Source organism: Diceros bicornis, chromosome 7, assembly GCF_020826845.1.
Source record: "Diceros bicornis minor isolate mBicDic1 chromosome 7, mDicBic1.mat.cur, whole genome shotgun sequence".
Classification (NCBI taxonomy): domain Eukaryota; kingdom Metazoa; phylum Chordata; class Mammalia; order Perissodactyla; family Rhinocerotidae; genus Diceros; species Diceros bicornis.
Window position 1 is genome coordinate 47,306,884 of NC_080746.1, and position 17,805 is coordinate 47,324,688.

The 17,805-nt window shown below is 38.1% G+C and overlaps 1 protein-coding gene across 1 annotated transcript in view; it reads left to right on the forward strand.

The window, feature by feature from the left end:
- The window catches only part of DLG2 (discs large MAGUK scaffold protein 2), a 1,867,373-nt gene that overhangs the window by 401,100 nt on the left and 1,448,468 nt on the right, over positions 1-17,805 (forward strand). The window contains exon 4 of the mRNA XM_058545485.1: positions 2,545-2,640. Coding sequence (XP_058401468.1) covers positions 2,545-2,640 — 96 coding nt within the window. The remainder of the gene's footprint in view (positions 1-2,544; positions 2,641-17,805) is intronic.

A 17,805-nucleotide genomic window follows, 5' to 3' on the forward strand; every position in this document is an offset into this window, starting at 1 on the left:
TCAAACCTCTGTGCTTGTCCAAGAAGGCTATTATATTTTTAATAGCTCCCAGTAGTTGAGGATGTGCCAAGACCTGTCAATGTCCCAAAGGGGAAGATCTCACCACTTAGATTCAGGTTGACTAGAAGCTAGACCCTCAGGCAGCAGCTTTTAAAAATACGCAAATATATACAGTCCTGAGAGGCTGCAAGCATAAGCCCCACTGGTTACCAGAGCCAGGTAATCTGGAGGAGTCCTCTGGGTGGCAGTAGCACAAATCAGGGCTCCAGACAAGTGTATAAGCTCCTTTCTGGGAGATACCAGTGAGCTGGAACAAGGCAGAGGGATAGTGACAAGATGGCACCCATAGCCTTGATCCTTGAAAGTAGCTGCAGAGGCCACTAAATATGTGCCAAACCTGAAGCTCCAGCACAAGCAAAGTGGTCTCTTTCACAGAAAGACTAGAGAATGTGCCTCGGTTCGCTGTCTGTGCAGTGCCCTGGGGGCTGGTAGCTTGCCAAGAACCATCCCTACAATTGCCACAGTCCCATGGGTCTGAGGAATGCAAGCTCCTCCAGCAGCCACAGCCAGGAGATCAAGGGGTAGCCCCTGGGCATCAGTGAGAAAAACTGGGCACCGGATGTGTATAAAATTCTCCTCCCAGAGATGCTGCTGCTCTGGAGCATGGCAGAGGATGAGCTTAAAGACAGCATTTGCTCTCTGAGGTCTCTGGAAAGGATTACAGTCAGCCCCTAGATGCATTAGAATCCTGCACGCCACCCCCACCCTCCCGGGCCACAGTCGTGATGGTCTCCTTCACAGAGAGACTGAATACCTGGGTCTGTTGCCTCTTGCTGTGCCCTGGGGGTGGTGGCTATTTAAAAACTCTTTCTTTGTTAGTTACAGTCCTGTGGGACCAACAAGTGTAAGCCCCACTGGCCACCAGAGCCAGGCATGTAGGGATGTCCCCTGGCAGCAGTCATAAAAATTGGGGCACTAGACAGGGTATGAGCGCTTTTCTGGATGACACTGATTATTACAGTCCAGTGTGACCAGGAATGCGAGCTCCCCTGGCCTCCAGATCCAGGTAATCAAGAGGCATCCTCCTTGGCAGCAGCCACAAAAATTGGGGACACCAGACACACGTAAAGGCTCCCTTCTGAGAGATACTGGTGTTCTGGAGCTCAGCAGAGGGACAGCACAAAGATGGTACCTGCCAGTCTTCGGCCCTGGAGTGTTTTAGCAGGCTCATAGATGTGTGTGTTAAATTAGATGCGTAGTCCTCAGGCCAAGGTTCTAATATAAGCGGGTCAGCCTCCTTCAATTTAAGTCTGGGCATGACAGGCTGCCTCTGAGCTGGGCTCTGGGGTGGGTGAGTCCGAGCACGTGAGCCCTTTAAGAGGTGATCGCTACCGTCTTGTGGTTGTTGGGCCTCATTTGTTTTCACACTTAGATGTTTTAGGGGCTCATCTCTCAAGTGCATGTCTTAAAAGTTGGGGTTCCTGATGTGGGGTATGAACCCTTTGTTCCTTATGGAGAAGCTCAGGTTTTGTGTTCCCTCCTGGTCATGGGTCGCCACATTGCGGGTGGGGTTTATGGCAAGATTGTGTCCCAGACTCTCCCACCTGCTTTAATGTGATTTTCTTTTTGTTTGCCCAATGTGTAATTGTCACTCAGTCAGGCTTTAGTTTTTTTTTAAAAGGAAATTGTTTCATATGTAGCTGTAGACTCAGTATGTCCATGGAAGGAGTTGAGTTCAGGATCTTTCTACATCATCATCTTGAACCTGAACCCCACCTTCCTCTGGTGTGCAACAGAAGGCACAGAGGGGCTCTCCCAGCCTTAGGCCCCAAGAAAGACGGGGCCTCTGATTGCTCCCTTCTCTTTGGAATCTATTTCTACTGTGCCTTCCAGAAACCACTTTCTTGAAACCAGTTCCTCAAGCCCCAATTCCTTCAGGGCAGTCAATGGAAAGATGACCAAGTGATACATTCACACACAATGGAGAATAACCCTCAGTTTAGGGAACACAAATCTTTTTCTATGGTCAGTAAGCAAACCTGTCCTTTGCTCTAGAAGTAGGCATTATTTCTATCATTCAAAGCTGTAGTTATACAAAGATCCTTAAAAAGATAGTCCAGAACAAAGGCAGTCAATGCCTCTGCTTGTTTTAAGGCTCTAACAGGTACCATAGAGTAGATATTCCTGCAAGTACGAGAACTTACATAAGATGAATCAACCCTTCTATCTTCGTCTTTCTATTAACCATGTTCAGATTTTACCAGATCTTCAATTTACATTTGAATAATCCAAGTTCAATACTCCCTGCTGAAAAGCTTTGAAATTTATAAACTTGTCTCTGAATAACTGTCCCATTTTATGTTTTCTCTTTGGGATCAATACAAAAATGGATTAGACAGTGCATTCATATTCTAGAACTGACATAAGCAATATCTAATAATATTTATTCAGGTCTCACTTTTTAATGTGCTTGTTAAAAGTTTGAAAAACATTTAATTCACATTGCAGAAAACAAGTATTGATTTTTTAAACATTTTTTTTTAGTTTACAGGTTGCTGTGGACCAAAGGAAAATGCTTCATGTATTGAGCAAAATAAAGAAAATCAGTGTTTTGAAAATGAAACTGGCGAAAAGACAAGTGTAAGTGTTAGAGTGTTTTCTTTGTTTCTATGTTTAATGGGCAAGATATGTCTTGTTCTCTGTGAAGTATAATCTAATTTCTGGCTTTGGCCTGGTCAGCGTATTGGGTCCTCCCGTTATTGAGCTGAGATTGACTGTGTATCATTTTGAGTAGTTGTGTGTTTTCATTTTGAGAATTTTGTTTTCTGTGTTTTGATGTATATTCTTAAGTTGCTGGTGATCCCACGACCATTTTGTAAGCTACTTCACGTCTCCTGTCTGGTTCAGGCCTTCTAGAAAAAACCTCACACAACTCTTTGGTAGTGGTTTTCTGGTCCTGTTGGGGGTTATTTTGGCGATAGCTTCCGCTAAGCAACCTGAACACTACTTCAATCATAGTTTATTTTTCTTGTGAGGAAGATCAGCCCTGAGCTAACATCCATGCCAATCCTCCTCTTTTTGCTGAGGAAGACTGGCCCTGGGCTAACATCTGTGCCTGTCTTCCTCCACCTTATATGGGATGCCACCATAGCATGGCCTGACAAGCGGTGCCTCAGTGCCGGCCCGGGATCAGAACCTGGCCGCCAGCAGCAGAGCACGTGCAATTAACCGCTATGCCACGGGGCCGGCCCACCATCATACTTTTTTGTGATTGTCATCTTGTATATTTATTCAAAACAGGCTATCAAAATCAATCATCTACAGGGTAATGTTAAAGAAATCATAGTGCTTTATATGATGAAATCAAGAAGAACTTGAGTGCAAGGAAAGTATGTGTATTTTCCAGTACAAGTATTTTACTAATAGGCAACTCGGACTTAATTTATTTCTGATCAATTGTCACGAGGTGACCCTTATTTACTACGGCCCAGTGATATAAATTGGGGTCCCATTTTCCATTTTATTCATAAAGATACCAAGTTTAATCATAAAAACAATGAAAATAAATCACAAATATTATTTTTATGAACGTGTATTAAGTATTTAAAGCATACATAAAATTCTTTTGTGAGATTATTTCACAGGAATTGAATTTATTGAGACTTCTTGAAATATACCATCAATGATGTTTCTTCTTGTATTTCTTCTAAATCTTCTGTTAGCAAGCAGGGATGGTCTTCATTATGGCTACATAGGCCTTCAAATTGCTTTCCTATGTCTACTGATGCTCAATGAGTGGCAAACGTCAGTAAAGGAACAGTTTCTCTGTTGATTATCGTTCATAACCTGGACTGATTTTCTGGCATTGCCAATTGGTTAAGCCTCCTACTGTTGACTTGGCTTTGGGATTTGGATAAAGTTCTGAGTCAATCTCAGTTATGAATTTTGATCATTACTGTGAGGAATTTAATTAAAATAAGAAAGGTTGTGTGGTGAATTGTCCTTCCCTTTTTAAGGAAACCATGAACCTAGAGCCAAATTTAACTAGTGACCAGTTTATAGAATACCTCTGTAAAAGACCCTTGTCTCCTCTGCTGAAAATGTTTTTGTTTAATGGAAATGGTGTTATTTAAACTATTGGAGACTGTTATAATATGCTAAATGTACTTCCAGGAAAGGAAATCATGTAATTTGGCAGTGGCACTGTTTTTCTCTAAAAGAGGAGAGGGAGGGTGGACGTCCATACTGGATTCATGCATACTTAGAAAACAAATTTTTAGACTTTCTGGCTGTCCAAGAGGATATTTGTATTTTTGCTTCCTGAAAATGAAGTCATCAGGCCTTAGTAGGATACCAATGTGCCAACATGTCAAGCAGCTAAATTAAATAAATGCTAGCAAATATGTTAGTGAAAGTTTTGTGTTTTTATCATAGGAAAACATATTGCTGGCCTATGCTATTTAAACTCTGAAAGCTTCAGTTTCTTTATCTTTCAGGATAGTTATGAGATTTTAGTGAGATCCTGAATATGAACATGTTTAGTACTGCCTGGCAAATGGTAGATTTTCATTCTATTGAGATGAATTGCAAGTCTTACCTTTATTTTATTGATGTGGTAGACTCTATTACAAATAGTTCTTAGGTTTTTCTTGGATTCATGCCTATATTGCATAACTAAGAGTGTATAACATTTTTTGCCTGGAAACTGCTTGGCCAAGAAGAGGCTCCTGCCTTGCTGATTTCTACTTGTCACTGTTCAAAATAAGTTCTGGTGAATTAAAATAAGCATAAAGCGAGAATTTCTTAATTACCTTAAGAAAAAATTTAGTTATATGGCAAACAAAAGAATACTCATGATTATTGTTTGAACATGTTATTCTAACTGTTTAGCTCATAGACCATTCTTCAAAGGCTGTTGATAGTAAACCAAAATTTGGAAATCACAATTGTGTAGATCTGATAAATATGACACTGGACTTTGGTTTCTTCATCCTCACAGTTAGAGTATTAGATCAGATTATTCCTAAGGATTCTTCCAAATCTAAAGTCTAATCATTCTATGACAGTCAATAGCAGGCAATAAATTATATTGATAAATAGAGGACCCACTGATAATATAATTAAAATATCTTAGCCAGCAATAGCTAATGAGCCCCACATCAATTTAGATTTATGTGATATATATCTAGAACAATAAACAGGAACAGCTTCACCAGGCCACATTAGTTTGAGAAAATTTCAACAACCCAATTCATAGGCTAGTGGTTCTTCAAGTGTGGTCCCCCAACCAGCAGCATTAGCCTCCTTTAGGGACTAGTTGGAAAAGTAAATTCTTGGGCTTCACTCTAGACCAACTAAATCAGAAATGCTGGGGGTGGGGCCTAGACATCTGTTTTCATAAGCCCTCCAAGTGCTTCTTAAGTATGCTACAATTTGAGAACAACTGCCATGAGTAATAAACCTCTGGGCTTACCTCGGGGAAGTCATTCACCATCTTTCCTGTCACATGCTTTAAACCAGTCTATTTAGGGAAGGCCCAGAAAGTGATTCAAGGATTTATAAGACAATTAAGTTAGAAGAAATTGCGTATTCTGTAGGTTTCTTGTTTGTGTTTCTCATTTGTTCAGTGATCTGCCCAAAGAACTCTGGAGGCTGATTTTCTAACATCATTCAGAAACATGTTAGTGTCCTGTATTGCTCTCTACTATTTCTCAGTTGCCCACTTTTGACTATAGCTTAATTCATCACAGTCTTCTGGAAGCTATTTTGCCAGATGGGAGATATCTTCTCTAAAGGTATTGATCCATGGAAATCAGAATCAGAAATAACTTTCAATTGCATTCCTTGTCTGTGTTCAGCAGGGAACCTTCCCGCCTCCCTTTTCTTTGTTATACTTTTAGCCTAATTTTGATGTGTTTGGAGATGCTTTTCTCATCATTGAGGCTTAGACAACTGATTTCTGCTCCCTACAAAGCAGTGTTTTCAATTGCTCTGGTTTAAGGGTTTAACTGAATCATGGTGGTGCCACTTGTCATATAATGTGGAAAACCCTGAAGTTACAAAGGGCAATACAATTTCCAAAGTTTGTTGTTGATATGTTTTTCAGAACTGATGAAATTATGTAAATCTAGTGGGAAAATTAAAATTTGGAGAATGAAAATGAAGACATCATTGAGAATGTTAGATCCTTATTGATGAAGAAATATTTTATGTTTAATGTGCTTCCTTCAGTTTTATTTATTATTACCTTTAAACAATTTTAAGTAATTGGAAGTATCTTTTAGGGGTATGTTCTGTGTTTAAATAAACCTAATAAACAAAAGGTAAAGTTTGGAGATTTGGACTCCCAGAGTCCTAGTGAGAAACAATGAGGATTTTTAATCAGATCATAGAGAGGGGAGAGAACCAAAGAAAGAATTGACAAGACTTGGTAATTAAGTAGATTGAGAGCTGCGTGATATCAGAACAAAAATGGAGATATTTAGGTTGACTAATGGATAAATAGGATGAATTCAATGATGACATCTTAAATTTGACATAATAGTGGAACAGCTAAGAGGAAATATTTTGAGAGGAGTTGGACATATTGGTTAATAACCAAGTGTGACATCAAAAGTAGGACAGTGTGATAGAGTGGAAAGAGCAAAAGATCCACAGTCAGAGACCAGAGTTTGTATCTTGGCTCTACCACTAATTAGTTGTGTGACCTTGAGCAGATTAAATGACCTCTATTTTTATTTGTAAAATGTAGATAATACCTATTGTGCCTATCCTATAGAGGTGCTATAAGTATCAAATGAAATAGTTAGGACTGTGAAAGGACTGAGAGCTAAGTGCTCTGGTTATTGTGTACATTTAGAGACATGACCAGAGCACTAAATGCCACTCAAAAGTATTTTGTTTTAGATAATATTTTAGTTGTTTGGTATTGCAAATCTAATTTCTTTTTTTTTTTTTGTGAGGAACATCAGCCCTGAGCTAACATCCATGCTAATCCTCTTCTTTTTTTGCTGAGGAAGACCGGCTCTGAGCTAACATCTATTGCCAATCCTCCTCCTTTTTTTCCCCAAAGCCCCAGTAGATAGTTGTATGTCGTAGTTGCACATCCTTCTAGTTGCTGTATGTGGGATGCAGCCTCAGCATGTCCGGAGAAGCAGTGCGTCAGTGCGCGTCGGGGATCCGAACCCGGGCCTCCAGTAGCGGAGCGCACGCACTTAACCGCTAAACCACGGGGCCGGCCCTGCAAATCTAATTTCTTAAACAGGAAACAGATTCTAGCTAATCTTGTGAATTAGAACTGGTTGGTAAAGGGACTACGTGGATACTATGCAAATACCACAATGGATGGGACAGAAAGTTCAGCCTGTTTTAACAAGAACAGATAACATAAGTAATGAGGTGGAGAGAAACTTCACTAGAGGAAACACATCAGACTGGAAAGGTGTAGGGATGGTGTAGGGATGAGTCATAACTGGAAGCCAGAGAACTTGGGTCATTGTCTTTGTACTCTTACTATCTGAGTGTTCTTGGGCAAATCACTATTTGTGCCTTAGTTTCCTAATCTAAAGTTAAGGGCTTTGATTAAATAATTTATGCGTCCTTTTAAGTAATAATATGTTCATAACACTTGATAGAATAGGGAAATTATTTTAGAGAATTCCAGCATTGCCCCTAATTTTTTTCCAGACTAAAATGTATCTGTTAATGTACTCTGTTAAACACCTGCATCTTCTAATTAAGAATAATTTTGCAGCTCAGCTCTATTTTTATATTTACTCTCCTTCCCAATATTTATAAGAAAATTTCTTTTCCTTAATGCCACTCAGCCATGGAAAAGAAGGTTTTTATGTTTGTTTTAGGGAATGAGAGCAGAACGAGGATGCCCTTGCCTTTATATCTGTACATTAGATGCTCTCCATGGTCCTTATTTTAAAAGTGATGCTCTGAGTTAATCTTCCTGGAGAACTAAGTTCAAAAATACTACAGAATCAGAGAATTAAAAGTAATTTTAATGGTAATGCAGGACAATGACCCTCCTCAGTCTTAAATCTCCTCTACTGCTGCCTTGCTAAAGAGGAATCTGTCATCTGCTGGAAAGCCTCTAGTTATAGGATATTTACTACCTCACAAGGTAGCTCATATCATCTGGGTAATTTTAAATATTATGTGGTTATTCTTTTTATTAAACTCATAATACTCAAACTATTTTAGCATTGAGTATATTTTCTATTTTCCAATGTCAGTGAAAGTAAAGTGGCAAACTTCTAAGTATATGGAATTAATGGGGGAATAATCTTCTCTTTCTAATAGAATACTATGGTTAACACTGGTTAATTTGGTTTACTAGTTTAAAACATAGAATATAATTAGTCCTCATTTCCAAGTTGATGAAGATATTGTGCTTTATCCTTGAGTAGCTTGTAGTTTGATGAAGATGTTGTGCTTTATCTTTGAGCAGCTTGTAGTGCGTCAGGGTCAGTGTTCTGTCTATTAAAGATCAATGACTGGACTTCTGTACTGGCGTTGCAGGAGATAAGATTTTTGTGTTACCAACTCTGACATATTCATAAAGCTATTTTTAATGAGTGAATCCAAATATCAATTTATTTATTTATTAGCTGCCTCTAAAGCAACACAAATACTATAGAAATGAGATTCTGGTCATTTGATGTATCTGTATTTAGGAAACTGGTTTTTAACATATGTGTGAAAACAGTGAAGTATACTCTGTTTCAGATATAGCACACTTAGAACCAAACATTTGAAGTTTATTGTATTTACTACCCGGATCAATGAGGTCAATGATTTTGACATTGTAGCAGATCACCATTATAACAAAGATGGGACGAGACTTGCAGTTAAATGATCAAGGTTCATATCGTGATTCATCCACTCTCAATGGAGTGCCCACCATGCACTGGTTTACCAATTCAATAGCTATATAGATTTGGGCAATTCAATTTTTCTGGGTCTCGGTTTCATCACCTGTAAAATTATACTTAGTTCACTGGTTATGAATACTTAATGATAATATGTACATGAATGTGCCTAACCATAGTCTGTTCAATAAAAAGTTAATGCTGAATCTGAAGACTATTCTTTTTCTTTTGTGAGGAAGATCAGCCCTGAGCTAACATCCATGCCAATCCTCCTCTTTTGGCTGAGGAAGACCGGCCCTGAGCTAACATCTATTGCCAATCCTCCTCCTTTTTTTCCATTTTTCTCCCCAAAGCCCCAGTAGATAGTTGTATGTCATAGTTGCACATCCTTCTAGTTGCTGTATGTGGGACGCCGCCTCAGCATGGCTGAACAAACGGTGCATTGGTGCACGCCCGGGATCCGAACCCCGGGCCGCCAGTAGCCAAGCGCGCACTTAACCGCTAAGCCACGGTGCCGGGCCCTGAAGGCTATTCTTTATTCTATATATTCATAAATACTATGGCTAGTGTCAATCACATCTTTAGAAACCAAGCTATATTGAAAGCAATAGATTGTAAATTTCATGTTGGACTCCTGATTCTAACTCTGTTTTAAAAATAAGAGTTTCCTTGTGATACATCTTATTAATTACTTCAAAAAAGTCTTAGCATCTGCTGTATGCTAGGCGCTGTTCTAAACACTGGTGATACACCCATAGACAAAACAGATAAGCTTTTTTCTCTCAGGAATAAATTTCAAATAAGGGATATAGTAAGATATGAGTAAAGAAAATAATTTCAGATTGTGATAATTGCTATGAAGGAAATAAACAGGATTATGTAATGCAGAATGATGGAAGGGAATCTAATTTAATTAAAGAGGTCAACTGGGGAAGGTCTTACTGAAGTGGTAACATCTAAGCAGAGACCTGAATGATGAGAATCATGTGATGATACAGGGGAAGAGACTTTCTGGTAGAATGAACAACAAATTCAAGGCCATGAGGAAGAATGACAGTGAAATACTGTATTTGAGGAACAGATAGCAGGCTGGTGTGATGGGGTGTGGGAAGGTGGAGTGTGGGAAGGGCGTTTAGCAATACAACTGAGGTTATTTATATTAACTTGAAAGCAAAATTGCATTTTAGACCATATACCTTTTTAGATTTGTGGCTTGTGCACAACTATTTGGATTTCTGGACTCTATTCAACTCATAGCATTGTATAATAGTAGGAAAAATTGAGCCTTACAAGGAATGTATTTGATGTTCAGCAAAGTTTATATAAACTTTGATTTGTTAGGGAAACAATTTTTACCGAATGTTTTCATCATTTATAGTTTACCATCTATAATTATCTAAATTTCAAAGGTTGTTTAGATTTTGATGATAATAATAAGGGGGGAGAGTTACATGGTTATCAATTAGCTATGCTCCAATTAATTTATATAAGCAAAATTGACATGCAATTCTGGTCTATACAATTAAAAACTATCGTGAGAAAGCAGGTGAAAAGTGAACACTTCTTGATTTCTGTAACAATTTTTGATTCGCTTAAAATTTTTCTTATTTAATTTTTATGCTTCTTTTACAAAGAAACACACACATTTAACCTGCACAGAATACGCAGACTCCTGTCTTTCATGTTTTATTTTCAGGATCCAGTACTATCTAGATATTTTTTTATTATGGAAACTCTCTGGAAAAGTCGGTCCTTTTCTAGTTGATCCTAATTTCCTGTTTGCCTCTGGAGAGTTTGGAAATGAGGGCAGGCATTTTGCCATGACCTGCCTGCAGTCTATTTATTTTACTAAGGGAACAAGCTTTGCACGTGTCATTCGTGCGCCTGCTGTCCTGAGTATATGGGGAACAGGCCAACAGGGATGGGAGTCCATGTGGGTGGATTTCTTCAATTATTTCCCTTGGAGCTAATCTTTCTAAGATTAGTGGAGTCCATTCCTTCTGGGTTGCTGCCAAGGCCCTTATAAGCTACAAAGCCCTCAGTGTGGGAGCCTAGAGATGTGCCTGTCTTTTTACGGCGATCCCAAGTTGTTTTTAATTAGTCTGCACAGAGTCCAGGATACGTTTGGCTAGAGAGGGCCTTTTGGATCTGTCTGTACCACACTTTCAGGTTGGACCCAGGGAAGCAGAACCTGCCTCAGGATTTGAGATATGATGAGATGGAAAGCACACAGACTTGGCACTCTGGGTTGGAGTCACCTAGGTGCTGTGTCATCTAGGGCAAATCGTATAATCTTAGGGAGCTTCAGTGTCTTCATCTATAAGATGAAGATTTCCTTTCTGAAGGGTATTGTGACCATCAGAGATAATAGGTATAAAGTATCTGCCAAGGTACTTCAGATAATAGCCCCTTGATATATTACTGCTATTATTAATAAAAAAAAAAGCTTATATTTATTAGTGTTTTTCTATCACAAGGGCAAATGTCTAGTTTTAGCAGCATGCTGTGGTTGTTGCAGCACTTCAGCTGGAAACTGCCCTTTTCCATTATAGATCAGATTGTTCCAAACCAACTTTCTTGCATTAGACTGGATTTGCCAATAAAAATATTAGTAGTCGCAAATATCTTCAGCTATATGCATCAATCTATTTCTTTCTTAAATGTATATAATATGTATATTATATATATTCTTTCATATATATATAGTTACTATATGCGTATATGGTTCTCATGTAGACAAAGAGTGCATATCGTAGGTTTTTAAAAAATCTCCTATCAAGCAAAATAAATGGGATAACCGGAGGTCTGATCATTCTTTCATTCCCCAAATATTTATTTTGTACCACTTAAATGCAGGTACCATGCTAGGTGCCAAAGATATACATTATATCTGCCCTCAAGTGGCTTAGATTCTAGGAGAATAAGCACAGCGTATATTTTACCACCAGAGATTTTTTCCCCTGTTGGCAACAACAAAATAATACATTTAAATGGTTAAGGTACAGGTTTAATGCAAGTAATTTATAGTAGTAATTTTCTGATACCAAACTTCTAACGATAGATTTTACTAAGAATCAATATGTTCCTGGCTTGATATCATTAACCTCAAGGAATATCAAGTAAAGCAGTTTACAGGCTGTGGCTTTATATCTTGCCCCACACTTCTTGTGAAGTCACATGCCCAGTTGAGCTCTATGTCTGTAAAAAAATTACTTTAATTGGATGCCTTGTTAATTTTAAAAATAAAACAATGTTTCCCTTGAGGTGAAGGAATGGATTGTCTTCTATCTTCTTTATATGTGAGAAAATCAATGGAAGGCAAGGTATACATAAAGTAGAAATCTGCATCCTAAGTGGAACTGCATTTTACAATGCTATTTACTTGTATCTAAACATACAAACGTTACCCAATTAATCACATGTGGTAAATACAGCCTAATGATTACAGAACGTGTGTATTCTACATGCTTTTACAGCACATTTGTACTTACTTAATATTAAATGAATGATGCTCTTTTTTTCCCTCAGCAGAGACTGCGTGTTCAGTTTGTGAAACGCCTGCTCTAAAGTACTTTTATTTAATGAAAACTCTTTGGATTTGTTCATGTAAGCTGATTGCAGAAAGATGAAAGATATTATTGATTCATTTCTTTTTCAAATATAATAGAGAGCATAGAATTCTTCTTCCTCACAACTTCTAGCTAACTTCTGTGGGTCCTTCTCAACTCAGCTCAAGGTTTCTCTCTAGAAAGCCTTCTCCGATCTTCCCGACTACTGCATTGTGGAGTAAATGCCTCTACTTTGTGATTCTCAAACACCCCAGTGCTTGCTGTACTGTACTATAGCTGTTGATTCACTTGTGGGCGGGGATTTTGCTAGCTTGTGCTCACCCTTGTGTTTCCTTATAAGTACATTCTCAGGTATATCTGTTGAATGAATGAGATACTAGACTAGGCAATAGGAATATAGCATCAAAACTGCCTTTAAGGGGCTCGCAGACTAGAAGGTGATACAGACAATCAAAAAATCATATAGTGAGCCCTCAGCAAACATGTTGACTTACGGAGTGTATGTGGTATGCCAGGAGCTATGCTAGATGACTTGCCTTTCATTTCTGCAGGTCTTTGTAGTTTACAAAGTGCTTTCATCTGTGATCAGCCAGGGTCAGAAGACTAATCAGGATCCCTCTGCCAGTTTGGCCATATCTTAGCTTTCTCCACTCCGGGAAAATGGAATGTAGTTTCAAAGGTACCTTTCTTCCAAGGATACCTTGTAAAATATCCATCTTACTCTGCTGCCCAATTTACTTCCTCTCTATTTCTAATCTCTGACTGTCTCTGTTCTGATCATGACTAACAAAGCCCTAGACTTGCGGTAAGTTACTAGGTATATGTCCTTGGGAAGTCTTTTAAACTTGCAAGCTCGTGAGAATGTCACAAGTGCTTCGTCAACTTTAAAGTGCTATAGGAACATTACGCCTAATTAGTTTGAAGATGAATATGACAATCAGTATCAATTGTATATTAGATGCGTTATGTCAGAGAAGCACTCTAATATCTGGGATTGCTCAAAGACATGATGTTATACATACTCTGAGACAAGCTTAGGAAGTATTGAATTTAATTATCATGATGATGTAATAAATGAGAAGGTGAATAGGCAAGTGATGCTTATTTAACCTTTTCATATTACTGAACCATAAAACAGTTACATAACTGAAGGGACCAGAGCATAGGTTTTATTTGTGTTGCTTAGCTTGAAAATTATCTGAAGTTTGTTATACCAGTAGGATAACAGTTCAGAGGAAATTATTTTTTATCTATAAATAATTTTTCGTACCATTTTTTTTGTTTTCTTCTCTGAACGCATATCTGATTTGCTATGAACTTTTTTATTTTTTAAATCTTTAGAAACAGTGCTCTCATTCTAGTAAAATAATGGCATGTCAATTTCTGAGACACTCATCTATTTAGCAATCAGGAGGATATCATGGTTAGAACCTGAATAATTCGTGAAAGGTAGAAGAGTCTTACGTGTCCATCCTTTTTTCAAATTTTTTATTGTAGAAAATACACTTTTTATAAAAAAAGAGAGGGGGATTGGAGGGGTGTATGGGGAATGGTTTTACTGGTATCTTAAAGGTAATCACAATGTAGACATTTCTTCTCGATGTTGTCAATGGGTCAGTTGACTATATTTATTTTCTTCCTAGTGAAAACGATTTTTCCCTTTTATTGGTCAGGCAGTGATTTCCATTTTATCACTCACTTTCTCTCTCTCTCAATCCCCCCCTTCTCTCTGCACTCCTGTTTCTATCTATCTCAGTCTGTCTCTGTCTGTGTATCTAAGAGGATGAAAAACAAAGTATATTATTATCCAGAGTGAGGCTTGTCAAGCACCTCAGAGGCAGTCTATGTAGCAATTTCACTGGAAGAAAGGGAGGGATTTGGGGGAAGGGGGAGGGTTAATCGTTCAGCTGTTAAAATGCTGCAGAAGGGAGCACAAAGCTCTGCCCACGTAATAAGTGCCTACAGGCAGCCAGTGAGGAGGGAAAAGTTTGGGAAAGAACTCATTTTTTGTCTCTCAGAATGTGGAACTTTTGTAAGCACTTTGGAACCTCCTCCCACCCCAATTTTTTAATATACTGATTTGTTGAAATATTCAGGTTGTTTGTGTATTCTCATGCATCATAGACAACAAAACCGGGTACACAAATAAAAGAAGAAATCTAATGTCTTCTAAGTTAAACCTCCAAATCTGCAGTTTTTTTATAAAAGTCCTCCAGCTGTTAGTCATTTGTAAGAAGCTGCCCTTGTAATTGCAAGTGAGTTGAGATGTGATGTATGCAGCACTGCATGCACCTCAGCTTTTCAGTCATATCTTTCCAGTCATTTAGACTCCGGGAATCATGCTCATAATAAATAGCTTTTTATTACCCAAAGCCGCTGTTCTGGCAGCCAAACGACAGCCTTTTGATAGATGGACCGGGTAGTTTTTTGTGTTGTGCTTACTCAGAGTTGTTAGTAGGAAAGACGAAGGCAGCAAAGGGGGGACTTTGGCAAAGGAGATCTTATGGGTATACTGAAGCAGCAGATCAGAATTCAGAAACAAGAACGAGAGCTGAAATGTGATTCTCTGGTGCTTGGTGTAACGCTCATCTCCACGATAGAACTGTGCGAGGCACTCGCAGGAGCCTTGTTCCGATCTCGGAATCCACTGAAGGACCATGCAGCCGCGGAGCCCAGCAAGCCACAGGGAAGTTTTGTCGGAGCTGATTTCTAGGGGATTTTCCGGTGCCTAGGAGAATCCTGCTTGCCTTGAGCTCTATGGAGGAGGGCTCGTGTTTCCCATGAGGGGCCCCCTTGGAAAAGCCGTCTGTGCAGAATCCAGGCTCTGCTTCTCTCTGTGTGCTACTTACCAAAAGGCTTTTCTCACCTTTGCTGATTTGCTGGTGTGATTTCCATGTACTGAGTCCTGTGTAGGGATCCAGGATGGATTGCCTGTGCATTGTCACCACAAAGGTAGGATAGGAAACAGGGCTGTTGTTGTGTGCAGCATTTTTCTATTATTATTCTGGTCCTGTAATTAAACAGCTCTGGGGTGCTGCCAGTTGATGAGATAAAATGATTAGTATAATTTACTTTGCTGGGCATTTTGTTCCCCATGAGGGTCTAAGGGTCCTGTCTATTTGATTTCAACTTCTTAAAGTGATATTGTGTGTTTGTGCAAATGAAAGGAGAATTTGCCTGTGTTTTTTATGGCAGTATTTGCTTTTGCATCTATTTATAGCTCAGTATTAAAATATCTATAGTAGTAGTGTAGCTTACACATCATTTTAACATAACATATCAGGGTAGTCTTTCTGAGTGTGATAATTAGCTTTTCATTTAAAAAGCATGTCTTCTATGCTTGAAGAAGCCAATCAGCTTTACTGTGGCTTGACATATTGTTTCTGATTGGAGAATTCTGATATTCTGCATTTTAGTGATTTTTTTTGAAGGAAAAAATCTTTAGGCTCTGATTTCAAACAAACAAACAAACAAATACAACATTTAATGTTGAACTGATTCTCTCTATTTTGATTAGAAGCAAATGAAGTATTTGCATTATTGAAAATAGAATTAAAAGTGAGAATGGAATAAAATCAATAGGCAATCTTTTTATGAGTTTACATAAAATAACTAAAAATTTCAAATGCATTTTATTTTATTCTGTCATCAGTTCTAAACAATGCATTTAAATTTCATAAACACTGGTTATTTGGATAGAAATTACTATTATTTTTAGAAAAAACTAATTAAAACACTCATTTGTTAGCTCACTTTTCATTTTGCATGTAAGGCTATCATGAGTTCACTTGAGCTATATCTTTCAGTAGCTCACATTGATTGGACACCCATCCATAAAACATGACAAAATCAATAGCTTAGTGCGTGAGACTCATTAAGGGTAGATTCCCGCTGTGATCTCCTTTCACCACTAAAGAAAAGATTATTTAATTTTGAAGCCACAAACTAAGTTCCCCATAGTATGACCTTAAATATTTTACTTTTACAGATTATATATCAGAAAATCTTAATGGATATCTTCCCGTAGGGCCTAGTATCACATGGCAGCTTCAGTTGACGTTAATGGATTTGAAGCCTAAAAATTTCTGGTTGTGTTAGTTGACCAGGCCTCAAAGTTAAATGAATACCTTACTTTACTTATAAAAATTGCCAACTGTCTCATTCTGTTTTTCCAGTTTAGTCAGTAAAAATAAATTAAAAAAAAAACGGTAAGTGGGAAATTGTATTTCCTTATGTAGTCTAGGAAAGGAAATAGTCTCATAAATAACGTTTTACTCTTTCTGAGGTGTTACAGTCAGTGTTACTTTTCTTGAGAGAATACTGTCAAACTGACCCACATGTGTTTCATAATTATTTATTTCAAAATTGTAATAATCACAGATACTGTGAAACATAATTAGTACTTTAAAAAAATTATAAAAAGTTACTAATTAGAATTCAAAACTGGAGTCTGTTGCATTGAACAAGTTAAATCAACACTGAAATCTAAGTTCCCTCAATTTGGAAAACATGATCTAATTAAAAAACATCATGTCCTTTATATCCACTTACTAAAATATTAATGACCACAGGTACAAAGGTAAGAAATATTATTGTTCTGTTTTAAATGCTGTATCAGAGATAAATGTCATTATTCCAGTATTTTGATTTATCATATACAATTCCACAAGATGAACACCCATGTGAGATTTCATGAATTTTCTGAATTAATTATTTTCATCAGTATTGCCAGGGTGGCATATATATCATCTTTATAGGACAAACATACTTACAACAAAATTATATTATGATGTTAAAGGGTAAATAATGCATGATTGATTTAAAAGCTGCGTAAAGATGAGGAGACTTCCTGGAGGACGTCAGAATGCAAATCCTGTCCACAACACCCACCATCACTGATACTCTTTTTTTCCCAAGTGGCCATGTGCTTGGGATGCCCTTGCTCCACTTTTACAGGAAACTTGCCAACAACTTGGAAATTTTAATTCTATCTCAGTTCAACCCCAGTTTCTCCTCCAGCAATGAGTCCACTTTCTAGCAACTCTGGCTGAGATGCCTTCTTCAAGTCTTGCATTATAGAAGCTTTATGTGAGACCGGAACTGCTAACTACCCTGATCTAGCTTAGGCTCCACCTCATTCACAGCACATCTCAATATCACAGCAGTCGAAGTTTTCAGTAGCCAGGAAACAAATGTTTTCACCGGTTTTCTTCTTCCTTCCCATCTTGGCATGAAAAATGCTGTCCCCTTGGATCCTCTTATGACTTCTGTGCCTGCTTCATTCTCCCACTCCCTTCTATTACATACACTGGTAGAAATAAATTCCTCTTCATGTCTTTGCTCTACCTTCTTAAGAA